The following is a 13,987-nucleotide window of genomic DNA, read 5'->3' as shown; positions in this document are numbered from 1 at the left end:
TTTACTTTGATAAAAATAATTTCTCACAAAGTGTACATTTGTGATCCCGTGCAGCGTGCACTAGCCTACGATGATCCATCAGTTGTCTTCTCCATTTGAACTGTTTACCACACTTTTCGCACTCATTGGTTGGATCACTGGGATCGACCTGATCAACACATGCTTTGGGTTTGGAAGAATTTTCAGGATTGTGCTCTCCCATCGCTTGATTGTGTATTTCCTTCGGCTTATCAATCATACTGTTGTTTCTGAAAATTTTATCATCAGTGTTCATGTCCTTGGCTGAATGTGAACTGAAATTTAAAGTATTGAGTTAGATCTGTTTTCTTTTTCTTTTGTCACTAATAAAACGGGTTCAATCAGTATTAGTGTTAGGTATCACCTGTTTCGAAGTTCAGCCTCCTCGTCCGTCTCAACCTCTACTTTGATGTCCTCTGCCTCGAATAGGCTTTCCGGCTCTTCCGTTTGTTCTGTCGCCTGCGACTCTATTTGAGCTATCTGTGCTCCTGAGTTCTGTTTGTGGAGCCATGAACTGTAATCAAACAATTGCGATTTTGAACTTCTTTTTTTGTGTGTTTTTTTTACTCAGATTAGGTACAGGTAGACAGGTACAGACCAATAACGTGCTTTACGAGTGTGTACGAACAAAGTGCCGTCGGTAATAGCCAGGAGGATGCAAGACCACTGCGTTACCAACAAGGTAATGACCAAGAAACAAAAAGGGTGTCGTAAGATCGCGTAAGCCTGCAAAAATCAGGCCATTCTAGATGCAGAAGCCACCGAAAAGCATGCGAACCTGAGCATGGTGTACCGTGGAGGGCCCATATTCTGCGCATCTAAGACTTTTTCAATTTCAATCAGCTGTAACAAATTCCAAATCGAACCGATTTGGCTGAATTTTTGACTGCACATAGTTATTAGCTTTATAAATGAGGGAAAAATATAATTCTTATACAAAACACTCAATTTATATGTAAAATTATGAAAATTCTAAAGTGTGTCTCTGTTCCTAATTCTGCGCACCCTTTTTTGAAATGTTCTTTATTCTGCGCACTAATGTTCCTAATTCTGCGCACATGGGAAAAACTCTAAAAAGATAACATATTGTAATGAGAACATGATCCATAGATGAAATTCAATTGAATTCTTCATTTTCAACTTTTATACGACATTACGACCATATTGGAACTTTGCATGTCCTCAACACCTACTACCTACTTTGATTACTAAGCAAAGAGAATTTTAATCATAATACACAAAAGGATTTTGTAGCATTATGTATTGCTGGTTGCTTTCAAAGATGGATTTTTGATGCACTTCAGCTATCACACTATTTTTGTGCTCGGTCACGGTTGCCGACATCAACATCTTGAATTCTACATTTCACAAACTTCTTCCATGAGAAGAAACGCACAAATCTGCAAAACTGGCTGCCCGGCTCCGACTCTGGGTGAGAAAAAAGAGAGAAAGTCTAATCGGAGAGTTGGCAGATAGATGAGAATCAAAACAAAAGCGGGGAAGAATCAGGCGAATCACACACCACGTGCTAATCTTTGACATTTCTCGACGTCAAACTGCTGTCAGACAGCCCGATTGCACTTATCGTCACACTTTTCAACCATCACACTTTCATACTGTGCAGTCCAATTTGGTGCGAACTGTGCAATAATACTACTACGTAAAGCTTTTTAGTTATTCGCATACGCACATTTTAGTAAAATTTACTTTCATTTCTAAAGGTAATATAAACTTTTTCGCCATGACAAGGTGGCACAATCTTTGTTTGCAAACTGAGACTTCTTTCTTGTCTAACTCCAGGGTTTCCACTGTTTAAGAAAATTCCATGTAAACTCACATCATATCTCGCATTTGACGAATGCTTGCATGAATACCTAAAATTTCCCCCGAGGTTGATAGCAAATGTTTAAAACAAGTGGTTATTCCGGTCGAACTATCAGATCAAAAATTCAAAAATCGTAAATTAGCCTTCAAAGTTAATAAACTAACTTGTTGAGCCGTAATAACAATCACCGGATTGCTAGAAACATAGAATATCATAGTTATAACTATGGTGGCATTTATATGATGTTTGTTTATTAATTATATGTTCAAAACTTAGTGTTGAAATGTCTGCGCAGAATTAGGACCACCATTTAATACCGGTTCCTAATTCTGCGCACCAAAGAAGAACAAGAAGATTGAAAAAAGAAGAAGAAAACTCAATTGTTTTTTGCCGATTCTGATTCCTCGAAGACAGCAGTACAGGATGCGCATGGAAAAGCAGACATTCTCTTCATTATTTATGTCGCAAAATGCTTCAGCTCATGAAGCAACTTTTTAGCAGTTTCGCTAACGGACACAGATTTCAGGCAATTTATAGTACTTGCAACATCATTTTATTTTTTTACAAAATAATGATCGTTGATTTGAAATTTTTTTCTTCACAAACTTTTTCAGTACTATTGAAGCAATATTCAAAAAATATATTTGAAACTAATATTGAACTAGCGTCCGTGATTTTGTGGTATATTCGAGAAAGTGCGCCGAATTAGGGACTGCGCAGAATTAGGGCCGGTCACGGTACATTGACTACAAGAAGGCGTACGACTCAGTACCTCACACGTACCTTCTGAAGGTACTGCAGCTGTTAGACGTGAACGTCATTAGGGTGATGCAGTACGCGATGGAGATATAAAGCACGGTCCTACAAATTACTGACAGGGTTACAGGGCAGCTGTGTTACGGTCCAGAACTCTCAACATCAACAGAAGCATATTTCAAGGTTATACCCAAGGTGTATTGAAGGAAGGTGATAGCATCTTAACAGTCAGTGAATGCGAGGAGAGGTGTGTTGGGGTGAGGCGGTTCCTAAATCATCACTACTACATAGTTTCCCTCTTCTCATCTATGTTCACTGTTCATGCCCATTTTCGAATTAGTTACAAAGGAGTTGCAATGTAATGTAACCCGTACAAGGTTGTCGACCCTCATTCAAGGTAACTTTGGCTGTTTGTCTGTCTGTTTTTATGCCTATTCCAATACCTGATATTCTTCCTGTTCCCTCAGAAATATTATAAAACAGGCTAATTTTTTTTAGCGATGGTAAAAGTTTCGAAAATGGGATATAACATTAACGTGCCACTAGACCCGACCTTCACATACCTGAGTGGTAGCTCAGAATCCTCATCCGTCTCGATCTCTGCTTTGATGTCCTTTGCTTTTAATAGGGTTTCCGATTCTGCCGTTGGTTTGTTCACCTGGGGTTCTTCCGGCGCTATGTCTATTCCACAAATGCCTTTTGTGTATTCCGCATTCCGCCTGTGTCTGTGCAGCCCTGAACTGTAAGCAAACAAGAATTTATTATCCATTCAATTACACCACTCAATCAACGGTTAGGTCCTACCGCGACGCAAACACTGTGGGACAGTTTTGGCTCCTGTAACCTGATGAATGAACTTTGGCCTTGTGCATTACATAGCTCCTATGGGAAGGGAAGCGCTGAAGGCAAATTTCGCACTGGTGTGCCTTCCACTCGTGAACGTCACAATAGTGAACGTTTCTCCGAAACTTGCTACGAAATTTCTCCACGCAACCAATTTTGCATTGAAAATATTGAATAACTTTTGTGTCGACTTGATCGACACATGGTTTGGGTTCGGAAGCATTCTGGGGGTTGTGCTCCTCTTTAGATGGAATGTGTACTTCCTTCGGTTGAAGTGAACTGAAATTTGAAGTTAGACTAGTTTATTATTTTTGTCTCTTTTAAATAGCACTATTTATATCAAATCTTTTTAAAACCTTTCTTTTTCCAACTGCATAAGTACTAAAAAGGGTTAATCAGTGTCAGTGTTAGGTATTGTCTGCTTGATAGTCCAGCCTGGTCCAGTTGTCCTTATTTGTCTCCGAACCATACTTTCGTGAGGAGAAGAACTTTTATGTGTCTGGTGTTTGCCACTTTTAGTGAAAATTCTATGATAAACTCGCGTGTCATGTCTCGAGCATGTGTGCTTGTCAACAACGCCATCGTCGCTACACTCGTCTTTGAGTTAACTACCAAAGTTGTATTGATGTACCTGCAGTCAAAATTCGTTTGTTTAGCTAATTGGGCGTTCGCTAAATGGCCCAAAGCCCAATCAAAACGAAGGTTAACATCTCTTTTTGATGTAAAATCAGTTTGGTCGAAGTTGGTAGCCCTGAAATTCTATTGTTAGCGATTATGGAGCCGGCCCATGAGCCAGTCTCCTCATACCTGATTGGTAGTTCATCTATTTTGATGTCCGCTGCTTCGAATGAACTTTTCGATTCTTCCGCCTTGGGTTCTACCTGCGCTACCTGTATTCTTGAGTTGTCATTTGAATGTTTCGTAGACAGCATGTGTCTGTGCAGCCCGGAACTGTAATCCAAAAATCTTTCATTATCCATTCAACTACACCACTCCTTGTCGGTTAGAATTTACCGCGACGCAAACGCTGTAAAACATTCTTGGCACTTGAAGCCCGATGAATGAACTTTGGCTTTGTGCAGTATACAGCTCCTATGGGAATGGAAGTACTGCTGGCAAAAGTCGCACCTATGTGCCTTCCACCCGTGAACGTCACGATAGTGAGTGTTTCTCTCGATCTTGCAACGAAATTTCTCCATGCAACCCATTTTGCATTCAAATGGTTGAACACCTACGAAAACAACATGGTAGATAATTTTGCCCACAATCTCAAAAGTAAGATATATTTGTGAGACAAACCTTTATGTCTGTTCAAGTGACCTTCCAAGAATGGTAGTTTAATCATTCGATTGCACAGTGGACATTCCTTTTTTTCAAAAACAATTATTCTACTCATCCGGTCGTATTCTGTGTATGTGTCTTCTGGCTCTGAAAAATCTTTGTTGATGTTGGTAGATGTATCATGAACAATCATATGCTTAGTAAGCCGTTGCCTAAAAATGAAATATAATGTTTTGGGTTAAGTTGTTTTACTTGTTACATTTTAGAAATGAGTTACTTTGATACAAATGAGCTGTCGCAATGATTACACTTATGATTTTTTGAAGCGTGAACCAGCCTAAGGTGATCCATCTTTTGTCTTCTCATTTTGAACTTCTTGTGGCACTTTTCACACTCGAGCGTTGTATCACTGGGCCGCGGATTAACCTGATCGACGCTTGTTCTGGTGTCGGAAGCATTCTGCGGATCATGCTCCTTCTCAGATGGATTGTGGACTTCCTGTGGCATGTCATTTGTACTGTTTCTGGGAATTCGATCATCTTCGGGTATGGCTGAATGTGAACTGAAATTTTAAATGTTACGTTTGATCTGTTTCTTCTATTTTAACACTTGAAATATTTAAACTCAGTTTTTTTAATTGCAAAATGTTAGTCTCTAATGTATTTGGCGCAGTTATTTAGGGAAATTTTGATTGAATTGATATGAAAATAACTGGTGAATTACTAATAAGAAAATCCCTTTCATGCGTGCTCACTTCAAACAAAAAATACAAAAATAAGAAACAAAACAAATAGTTCTTCAATCTTTTGTTTCTCGTAGGATGAGAATGGGAACCACATGTTTAATAAGGGAACCAATCTATTAATAATTCTCGCTAAATAACCAATAAACCACTCTCGCTAGCTTGTTACGATCGAAATATTTTGTCTCCAAAAATATGTTTGGTTGATTCGAAACCCAATATTTTGAGCTCAACAATGTTATTTGCAAAAAATGTCCCAAAACATTCAAAAAGTTAAAAAAATAATTCAGGGATTCATTTGAATACATCTCCGTGGATTTACCATGGAATTTCTTACTGAATTATTATTTTTATCATTTCAGAAAATCTTCCATGCATTCCTCCAGAAGTGTCACAAAGAATTCTTTCACGAAATTTGGCATGATTTGCTCCACCAATTCCTCCATGTTTTTTTTTTAAATCATTTCAGAGATTTTGAGAATTTCGCCCAGGGATTATTCAGAAATTCTAGGCATTTGTTTGGAGATTCTATTGGAGATTCTTTCAGAAAATCTATTAAAAATTTCGTCAGAATTCTTCTAAAAATCTTTCTAAAATAAATATTTCGTAAATTATATTGTAGGTACGTGTACTTGGCCAAAAAATTCCTCACTGTTCCTTTCCAAAAATCTTCCATGGAGTTTTTCGGAAATTTTCTTCAGAGATTTCTTTAAAAATTCCACATATTCTACAAATTCCACAAACAATTCTTACAGTGCATCTTGCATGATTTACTCTTGAAATTCCTCCATTTTTTCCAAAAAATATTCATGAATTTGAGTATACATTCCTCCAGGGATTCTTTCATAAATTCGTTCAGAGATTCCTTCAAAAATTTCATTAGATATTTATTTGAAAATTTCTCCAAAAATTCGTTTTAGTGATGTCTTTAAGGACTATTTCAGAGTTTTTCAGAAAATGTTTCAGAAGTTCTTTCAAAAGTTTGTACTAGGGAAATTCTTCCAAGAATGAAATTCCCAGAGCAACATCAAATTTCTCCAGAAATTCCACTAGGGAACTTAATCAAGTTTCATAAAAAGTTGTGTAAGAAAGTTGTGTATAAGTTTCTTCAGAAATTCCTCCAGGGATTACGTTAGGAAACCCTCCAGACATTTACCCTACTTTTTCGGGACTTTTCAAGATTTTTCCTTCGCGAACTCCTTTGAGCATTCTCTGAAATGATTTTCTAAGGATTTATTCCAAAACTTTTTCCGGGATTTGCTATAGAAATTGCTCCAGGGATTTTTTTTTGAAAATATGAATATCTATCGGAAAATCTTCCAGGGATTTCTTCAGAAATTCCTCCAGGGACTTTTTAAATAATTGTGAGATCCATTCGGGAATTTTCTGCAGGGATTCCTATAGAAACTGTCCTAGAAGTTCAATAAAAAATGTTTTGAGAGATTCTTTCAGAAGATCTCCCATGGATTTTATTATAAATTCGACAAATAATTTCTTCAGAAATATCACTAGATTTTCATCCAGAAATCTCCTTACCAAATTCTCCACAGATTTTTCGATAGTTATTTCATGGAGTCTTGCTGAAATCCATCCTAAGATTCATTAAAAAAAAAATTCACGAGTTCCTGAAAAAAAAACCTCCCAGAGATTTTTTAAGAATTTTTTTCAAGGACTCTCTTGAAAACTCCTAGTAGATACTTGATTCTTGATGGGTTACAACTCGTAGCGGCGAATCTACGTCGAATGAAGTATCCACCTCCACTGACCTCGGTCCTGGGCCAATCGCTTCCAGTCGCCCTGAACGTTTAGAGTCCTTAGGTCCTCCTCAATTGCAAAAAGCCAACATGTGCGCGGCCTTCCACGAAGCCGACGACCCCTTCCTGGTTCTCTGCTGAATATAATTTGAGCTTGTCGTTCCTCCGGCATACGAGCTACGTGTCCAGCCCACCACAGCCTGCCGTGTTGTATTCGCTTCACTATATCCATCTCCAGTTCACCGCCGAGTATTGTTCGCAGCACTTTACGTTCGAAGACTCCAAAAGCTCTTCGATCAACTTCTTTCAACGTCCACGTTTCATGACCGTATAAAGTGGCCGGAAGAATCAGAGTCTTGTATAACACGAGTTTTGTCTTCGTTTGCAGCCTGCGGGACTTCAGCTAGTTTCGCAGACCGAAAAAGGCCCTATTCGCAGCCGCAATCCATCTTTTCACCTCGCGGGAAACATCATTATCGCATATCACTATAGAGTACCAAGATAAACAAATTCATCCGCAACTTCAAATTTTTCACCACCTAGCACCACTTCATCACCACTACCACGTCCGTACCGACGTGGACCACCAGCAATCATGTACTTAGTCTTTGTGGTGTTAATCGTAAGTCCAATCCTCGCAGTCTCCCTGTTAAAAGGTACGAACGCCTCTTCCACGGCCGTGAGAATCCTGCTCAGGATTCTGTGAGAATCCTCCACAAGATTCTGTGAGAATCCTCCACAAGATTCTGTGAGAATCCTCCACAAGATTCTGTAAGAATCCTCCACAAGATTCTGTGAGAATCCTCCACAAGATTCTGTGAGAATCCTGCTCAGGATTCTGTGAGAATCCTGCTCAGGATTCTGTGAGAATACTGCTCAGAATTATGTGAGAATCCTGCTCAGGATTCTGTGAGAACCCTCGTCAGGATTCTTTGAAAATGTTCTTCAGAATTTTGTGGGAATCCTCCTCAGGATTCTGTGAGAATCCTCCTCAGGATTCTGAGAGAATCCACCTCAGGATTTAGTGAGAATCCTCCTCAGGATTTTGTGAGAATCCTCTTCAGGATTCTGTGAGAATCCTCCTCAGGATTCTGTGAGAATCCTCCTCAGTACTTTGTGAGAATCCTCAGGATTCTGTGAGAATCCTCCTCAGGATTCTGTGAGAATCCTCCTCAGTACTTTGTGAGAATCCTCAGGATTCTGTGAGAGTCCTCCTCAGGATTCTGTGAGAATCCTCCTCAGGATTCTGTGAGAATTCTCCTCAGGATTCTGTGAGAATCCTCCTCAATATTCTGTGAGAATCCTCAGGATTCTATGAGAATCCTCAGGATTCTGTGAGAATCCTCCTTAGAATTCTGTGAGAATCCTCCTCAGGATTTTGTGAGAATCCTCCTCAGGATTTTGTGAGAATCCTCCTCAGGATTCTGTTAAAATCCTCCTCAGGATTCTGTAAGAATCCTCCTCAGGATTCTGTGAGAATCCTCCTCAGGATTCTGTGAGAACCCTCCTCAGGATTCTATGAGAATCCTTCTCAGGATCCTGTGAGAATCCTCTTCAGGATTCTGTGAGAATCCTGCTCAGGATTCTGTGAGAATCCTGCTCAGGATTCTGTGAGAATCCTGCTCAGGATTCTGTGAAAAACCTGCTCAGGATTCTGTGGCAATCGTCCTCAGGATTCTGTGTGTATCTTCATCAGAATTCTTTAAGAATCCTCGTCAGGATTCTGTGAGAATCCTCGTCAGGATTCTTTGAAAATCCTCTTCAGGATTCGGTTACAAATTCTGTGGGAATTTTCGTCAGGTTTCTGTGAGAATCCTGCTTAGGATTCTGTGAGAATCCTGCTCAGGATTCTGTGAGAATCCTGCTCAGGATTCTGTGAGAATCCTGCTCAGGATTCTGTAAGAGTCCTGCTCAGGATTCTGTGAAAATCCTGCTCAGGATTCTGTGGGAATCCTCCTCAGGATTCTGTGAGTATCCTCATCAGAATTCTTTGAGAATCCTCGTCAGGATTCTGTGAAAATCCTCGTCAGGATTCTTTGAAAATCATCTTCAGGATTCTGTGGAAATCCTGTACCGGTTACAAATTCTGTTGGAATTTTCGTCAGATGTCTGTGAGAATCCTGCTTAGGATTCCGTGAGAATCCTGCTCAGGATTATGTAAGTATTCTCCTCAGAATTCTGTGAGAATCCTCGTCAGGATTCTTTGAAAATCCTCTTCAGGATTCTGTGGAATCCTCCTCAGGATTCTGTGAGAATCCTCCTCAGGATTCTGTGAAATCCTCCTCGGGATTCTGTGAGAATCCTCATCAGGATTTTGTGAGAATTCTCCTCAGGATTCAGTGCGAATCCTCCTCACGATTCTGTGAAAGTCCTCCTCAGGATTGTGGGAGAATCCTCCTCAGGATTCTGTGAGAATTCTCCTCAGGATTCTGTGCGAATCCTCCTCACGATTCTGTGAAAGTCCTCCTCAGGGTTGTGGGAGAATCCTCCTCAGGATTCTGTGAGTATCCTCATCAGAATTCTTTGAGAATCCTCGTCAGGATTCTGTGAAAATCCTCGTCAGCATTCTTTGAAAATCCTCTTCAGGATTCTGTGAGAATCCTCCTCAGGATTCTGTGAGAGACGGTCGATTCCGATGATGTCGATATCGTCCGCGAAGCCCAGGAGCATATGCGACTTCGTGACAATGGTTCCGCTCCAGTGCACACCAGCTCTCCTTATCGCTCTTTCCAGTGCTATGTTGAACAGTAAGTTCGAAAGAGCATCGCCCTGCTTCAGTCCGTCAAAGGTTACGAACGATGACGAAATTTCATCCGCAACCCGTACACTTGATTTCGATTCGTCAAGCGTCGCATGAGTCAGTCTAATGAGCTTCGCCGGAAATCCATGCTCGATCATAATCTGCCACAACTCGTTTCTCTTCACTGAATCGTACGCCGCCTTGAAATCAATAAACAGATGATGGGTCTGCAAGTTGTACTCCCGAAATTTATCGAGAATCTGTCACAGGGTGAACATCTAATCCGTCTTTGATCGGCCCTGACGAAATCCTGCCTATGGAACAGAACTCCGGACAAAATTTTGTAAGCTAAATTGAGAAGTTTTATTATTCTGTAATTCGCGCACTCCAGTCGATGCCCTTTCTTGAAAAGAGGGCAAATAAAAAAACTCTTAGTAGATTCACTTTAAAAAATCATCCATGAAATCCTAAAGCCAGTGAGAATTTTTTCACAAACGATTCTAGGGTTAGACTTTAGACTTAAGAAAATTCTTCAAGAACTCCTTAAGAAAGTTTTGCACGGATAGCCTCCAAAAATGTTACATGGATTCCTTTAGAAAATACTTCAAGAATTCCTTTCAAAAAGTCTTGCATAGATTGTTCCAGAAATTCCATTTTTTCAGATTTTTTTTTCATAGAGATTCCTCCAGACATTTTTCAAAGCTTTCAACTAGCAAACCTTCCATGAACTTTCTCAAAAATACTCCATGGATATTTTGTAGATAATGATTCACGGATACCTGAATTAAGAATCAGAAATTCAGAAATCCTTCAAAATTAACTCAGAAGCTTTCTAAAGAATTTTCTCCAAAAATTGGTTCAGAAATTCTACAAAAGATTATTAAGGCAATTCTTAAGATTTCTTCACATTCCTTTAGATATTCAAGACATTTCTCTTCCAGAAATTGCCCAAGGAATTCTTAAGAAAATCTTACAAAATCCTCCAAGAATTTTTCAGATATTTTTCTACAGATTTTTTCAGAGATCCTCATAAGGATTTATACGGAAAGGCTGGAAGACATTCTTGCAGAGATTACTGCAGAAATTCACACAGAGATTTCATCAGAAATTCCGCCGGGTATTTATCTATGTATTTTCTTAGAAATTCCTCCAGGATTGCCTCGAAATGTACCTTTTGAAATTTCTCTATGGATTCCTCCAAGCATTCTTAAAAAATAGGGGGTTTCTCCAGATTTTTTTTTTTCAAAAATTACTTAAGAGGTTTTGTTAGCTCTTCCACCAGGGGTTTCCAGATGTTTCTTCAGGTATTCCTCCTGGAATTTCTTCAGAAAATCCATCTATGGATTCTTTACACATTGCTGTTTTTTAACAAATTATTTCAGGAATTCATTTAGAATTTTCTTCAGATTTTTTAAAAATCCTTCTGAAATTGCTTAATTGATACTTTCTAGAGACTTCTTCGATATTCTTAGAAATAAATACATTAGAAATTTCATCATCTCAAAATTCGAACAGTGATGGAAGTCTTCCGCAAAATCATCTCAAGTACCCTAGATACGTCACGAAAGAGGGATAATTTTTTATGACATGTCAAACAGTAAAAATGGTTGATTTTGCCACCGGGCGAACTCCACACTTTGAACTTTGAACTTGCATCGAGTTCGCTGTATCAAAATGACCTCCATCGCTTCCAACACAATTCTCCATCGAATTGTAAAATTACAGGTTGTCTGTAGTATGGAGCTTGCTTACAACATTGCGTGCAAGAAATTTTTTTTATGTAAAATCGAATGAAATGAAATGGAAATTTAAACGATCTTAGTTTTTAGAATTTCTCTCTGTGTCCGATATTACCTGCTTGGTACTTCAGCCTCCACGTGCGTCTGAATCTCTGCTTTGCTGTCCTTTGCCTTCAATAGACTTTCCGTTTCTGCCGTTTGTTCTGCCGTCGGGAATTCCTCCTGCATTTTCTGTACTTCTGTACTCTGTACTGTGGATTTGTGTTCTAGCTCTGAAATGGCCATTTCGCTTTTACTGGATGTAATTGATTTATGTACCAGCATATGGTCATCTAGCCGTTTCCTAAAATTGGAATATTATTGAATTTTTATCTTGAGTTTATGCTTGTTGGATTCAGGTTAATAGTTACGTTGATGTGAAAGATTTGCCACAAACAGTACACGGTTGACTTTTTCGTGTGTGCACCTTGAGATGTTCCACCAGTTGTTTCTTCACTTTGAACTTTTTATCGCATTTTTCGCACTCTAGTATTCGACTTCCGGGGTTGTCGGAAGTACTCCGAGAATCAAGATCATCCTCAGGTCGCTCAGGTATTTCCTTTGGCTGCTCATCATCCGTACTATTTGTTTCAGATCGATTGAGCATTTCCTTTGCCTGATCATCTGTACCAGTTCTAAGAAGTCTATCATGAATCTTTATGTGCTGGGCCAAACGATAACTAAAACGATAATATTATAAATGTGGTAATGAATTCATTTATTCTTTCACTGGCAACGACCCCAACGAGGACGTGAATTAGGTTTTTCAAGCGCTAGGTTGCTACTTACCGTTGTCGAAAGTTTGCCCCACAAATATCGCATTTGTGCTTTTTCAATCCATGCAACTTTTTATGTTTCATCAACAGTCGTTTAACTGGGAACACCTTGGCGCAAACATCGCACTCCAATCGGATGGACACGTTCCCGCACAGTTCGCTTTGAGCATCCACACAGCGTTGCCTGAATCCATGGAACTCCTCGAGCCGTGTTCGGCAATCGGTACAGATCAACTGACTGACGGTATCCGCTTCGGAAACCTGAAAGAAGTGGAATTGTTTCAACAAGTCACGTCCTCCAATACTAACCGGAATTAGTTACCGTGATTGAAAGATAATTTTTGATCCAGTATTGAACATCCGGTTGTTCGAATATACCGTTCAGGCCATCTACGCTCAAACAAAGTCGACATACTTGTTTATCGTTGTCGGTAGTTACAAGTTTGTTTTCGCTAGATTCTAGAGACATTTTCGTTGGCAAAATAAATACGCGAAATCAACAAGAAAGACAACGTCTTTCCAACAACAGAAGCAAACTAGTACTGACGACAGATTCTGTTTAGGCTAGGCAGCTATAGCCAGGAAGGCAAAAAAATGGACCAAAACAAACGAAGTTATACATTCTTACTGGAATACAATAAGAATTAACCCTCTATGATACAATATTTGTTATACATGTTAGCAGTGTCCAATTGGAACATTAATGTTCAAATTATAAATATGTTTAATAAAAGTATGAAATTCGCAATCATTTTCCCAAAATTTCTATTACAATTTGTAACATTTGTACCAAAGGTTATACCCGCCGGATCGTTCAGCAGACCGGAGAGCTTTCGTGTAGGCCTTGCGAGTCGACCTGAAAGCCTCCGAACCAGCCGAACTTCGTCTGTTCCAACTCTTTCTAAATACATTGTTTCCTGAGCTTCGTCTGATCAGAGTTCCACCAAGGGGTTCCTCTTGTAGTCTTCACAGACCGTAGAGGGCAATAAGCTTCTTAAAAAGCTTTCAAGATGAAGGTCGTTCAACGACATCAAAGATTGGTCTGCAAAGATTGGTCGTTGCTGTTCTTTTGTGCTGAAGATTGATCTGAGCTATCCTAACGGTAGCCACTACCCAAACTAGGCAAGATTAAACTCTTTACAATCACAGCACAACAAAGAACAGCAGCTATAACACCAGATCGGTATCGATTGGAAAACGCCAAAGACGATGATGCACAGAATACACTGTGTAAATCGCATAATGCAAAATCATGTACCGTGAAATGGGGTGTTAAGGGATGGAAAATTTTTTCTTCCCCATTAATTCATGGGTTCTACTTCTTAAAACTTTCAGAAAAAGCAGTCCGATCATTGTTTTGCTGCCTGCTACGCGTATAGATTACAAAATTCGACGATTTTTTGGAGAAATTGGAGATATTTAACAAATTGTGCAAATTTTTGGAAAATATGAAAATGGGGTATTAAGGAATTTA

General features: G+C 39.3%; 1 protein-coding gene across 1 annotated transcript in view; it reads right to left on the bottom strand.

The window, feature by feature from the left end:
* The window catches only part of LOC115253566 (zinc finger protein Xfin), a 16,286-nt gene extending 3,224 nt beyond the window's left edge, over positions 1–13,062 (bottom strand). Inside the window, exons 1-12 of the mRNA XM_029871116.2 lie at positions 12,836–13,062; positions 12,527–12,774; positions 12,109–12,417; positions 11,814–12,041; positions 5,001–5,285; positions 4,742–4,935; positions 4,457–4,673; positions 4,250–4,393; positions 3,404–3,721; positions 3,163–3,339; positions 383–532; positions 6–293 (exon numbers count right to left, since the gene is read on the bottom strand). Coding sequence (XP_029726976.1) covers positions 6–293; positions 383–532; positions 3,163–3,339; positions 3,404–3,721; positions 4,250–4,393; positions 4,457–4,673; positions 4,742–4,935; positions 5,001–5,285; positions 11,814–12,041; positions 12,109–12,417; positions 12,527–12,774; positions 12,836–12,982 — 2,705 coding nt within the window. The 5' untranslated portion in view covers positions 12,983–13,062. The remainder of the gene's footprint in view (positions 1–5; positions 294–382; positions 533–3,162; positions 3,340–3,403; positions 3,722–4,249; positions 4,394–4,456; positions 4,674–4,741; positions 4,936–5,000; positions 5,286–11,813; positions 12,042–12,108; positions 12,418–12,526; positions 12,775–12,835) is intronic.
* Between the last annotated feature and the right edge of the window lie 925 nt (positions 13,063–13,987).

The sequence above is a fragment of the Aedes albopictus genome, chromosome 2, assembly GCF_035046485.1.
Source record: "Aedes albopictus strain Foshan chromosome 2, AalbF5, whole genome shotgun sequence".
Lineage (NCBI taxonomy): Eukaryota > Metazoa > Arthropoda > Insecta > Diptera > Culicidae > Aedes > Aedes albopictus.
Note: the sequence above shows the minus strand (reverse complement) of the source record. Positions and strands in the feature narration are given on the sequence as shown.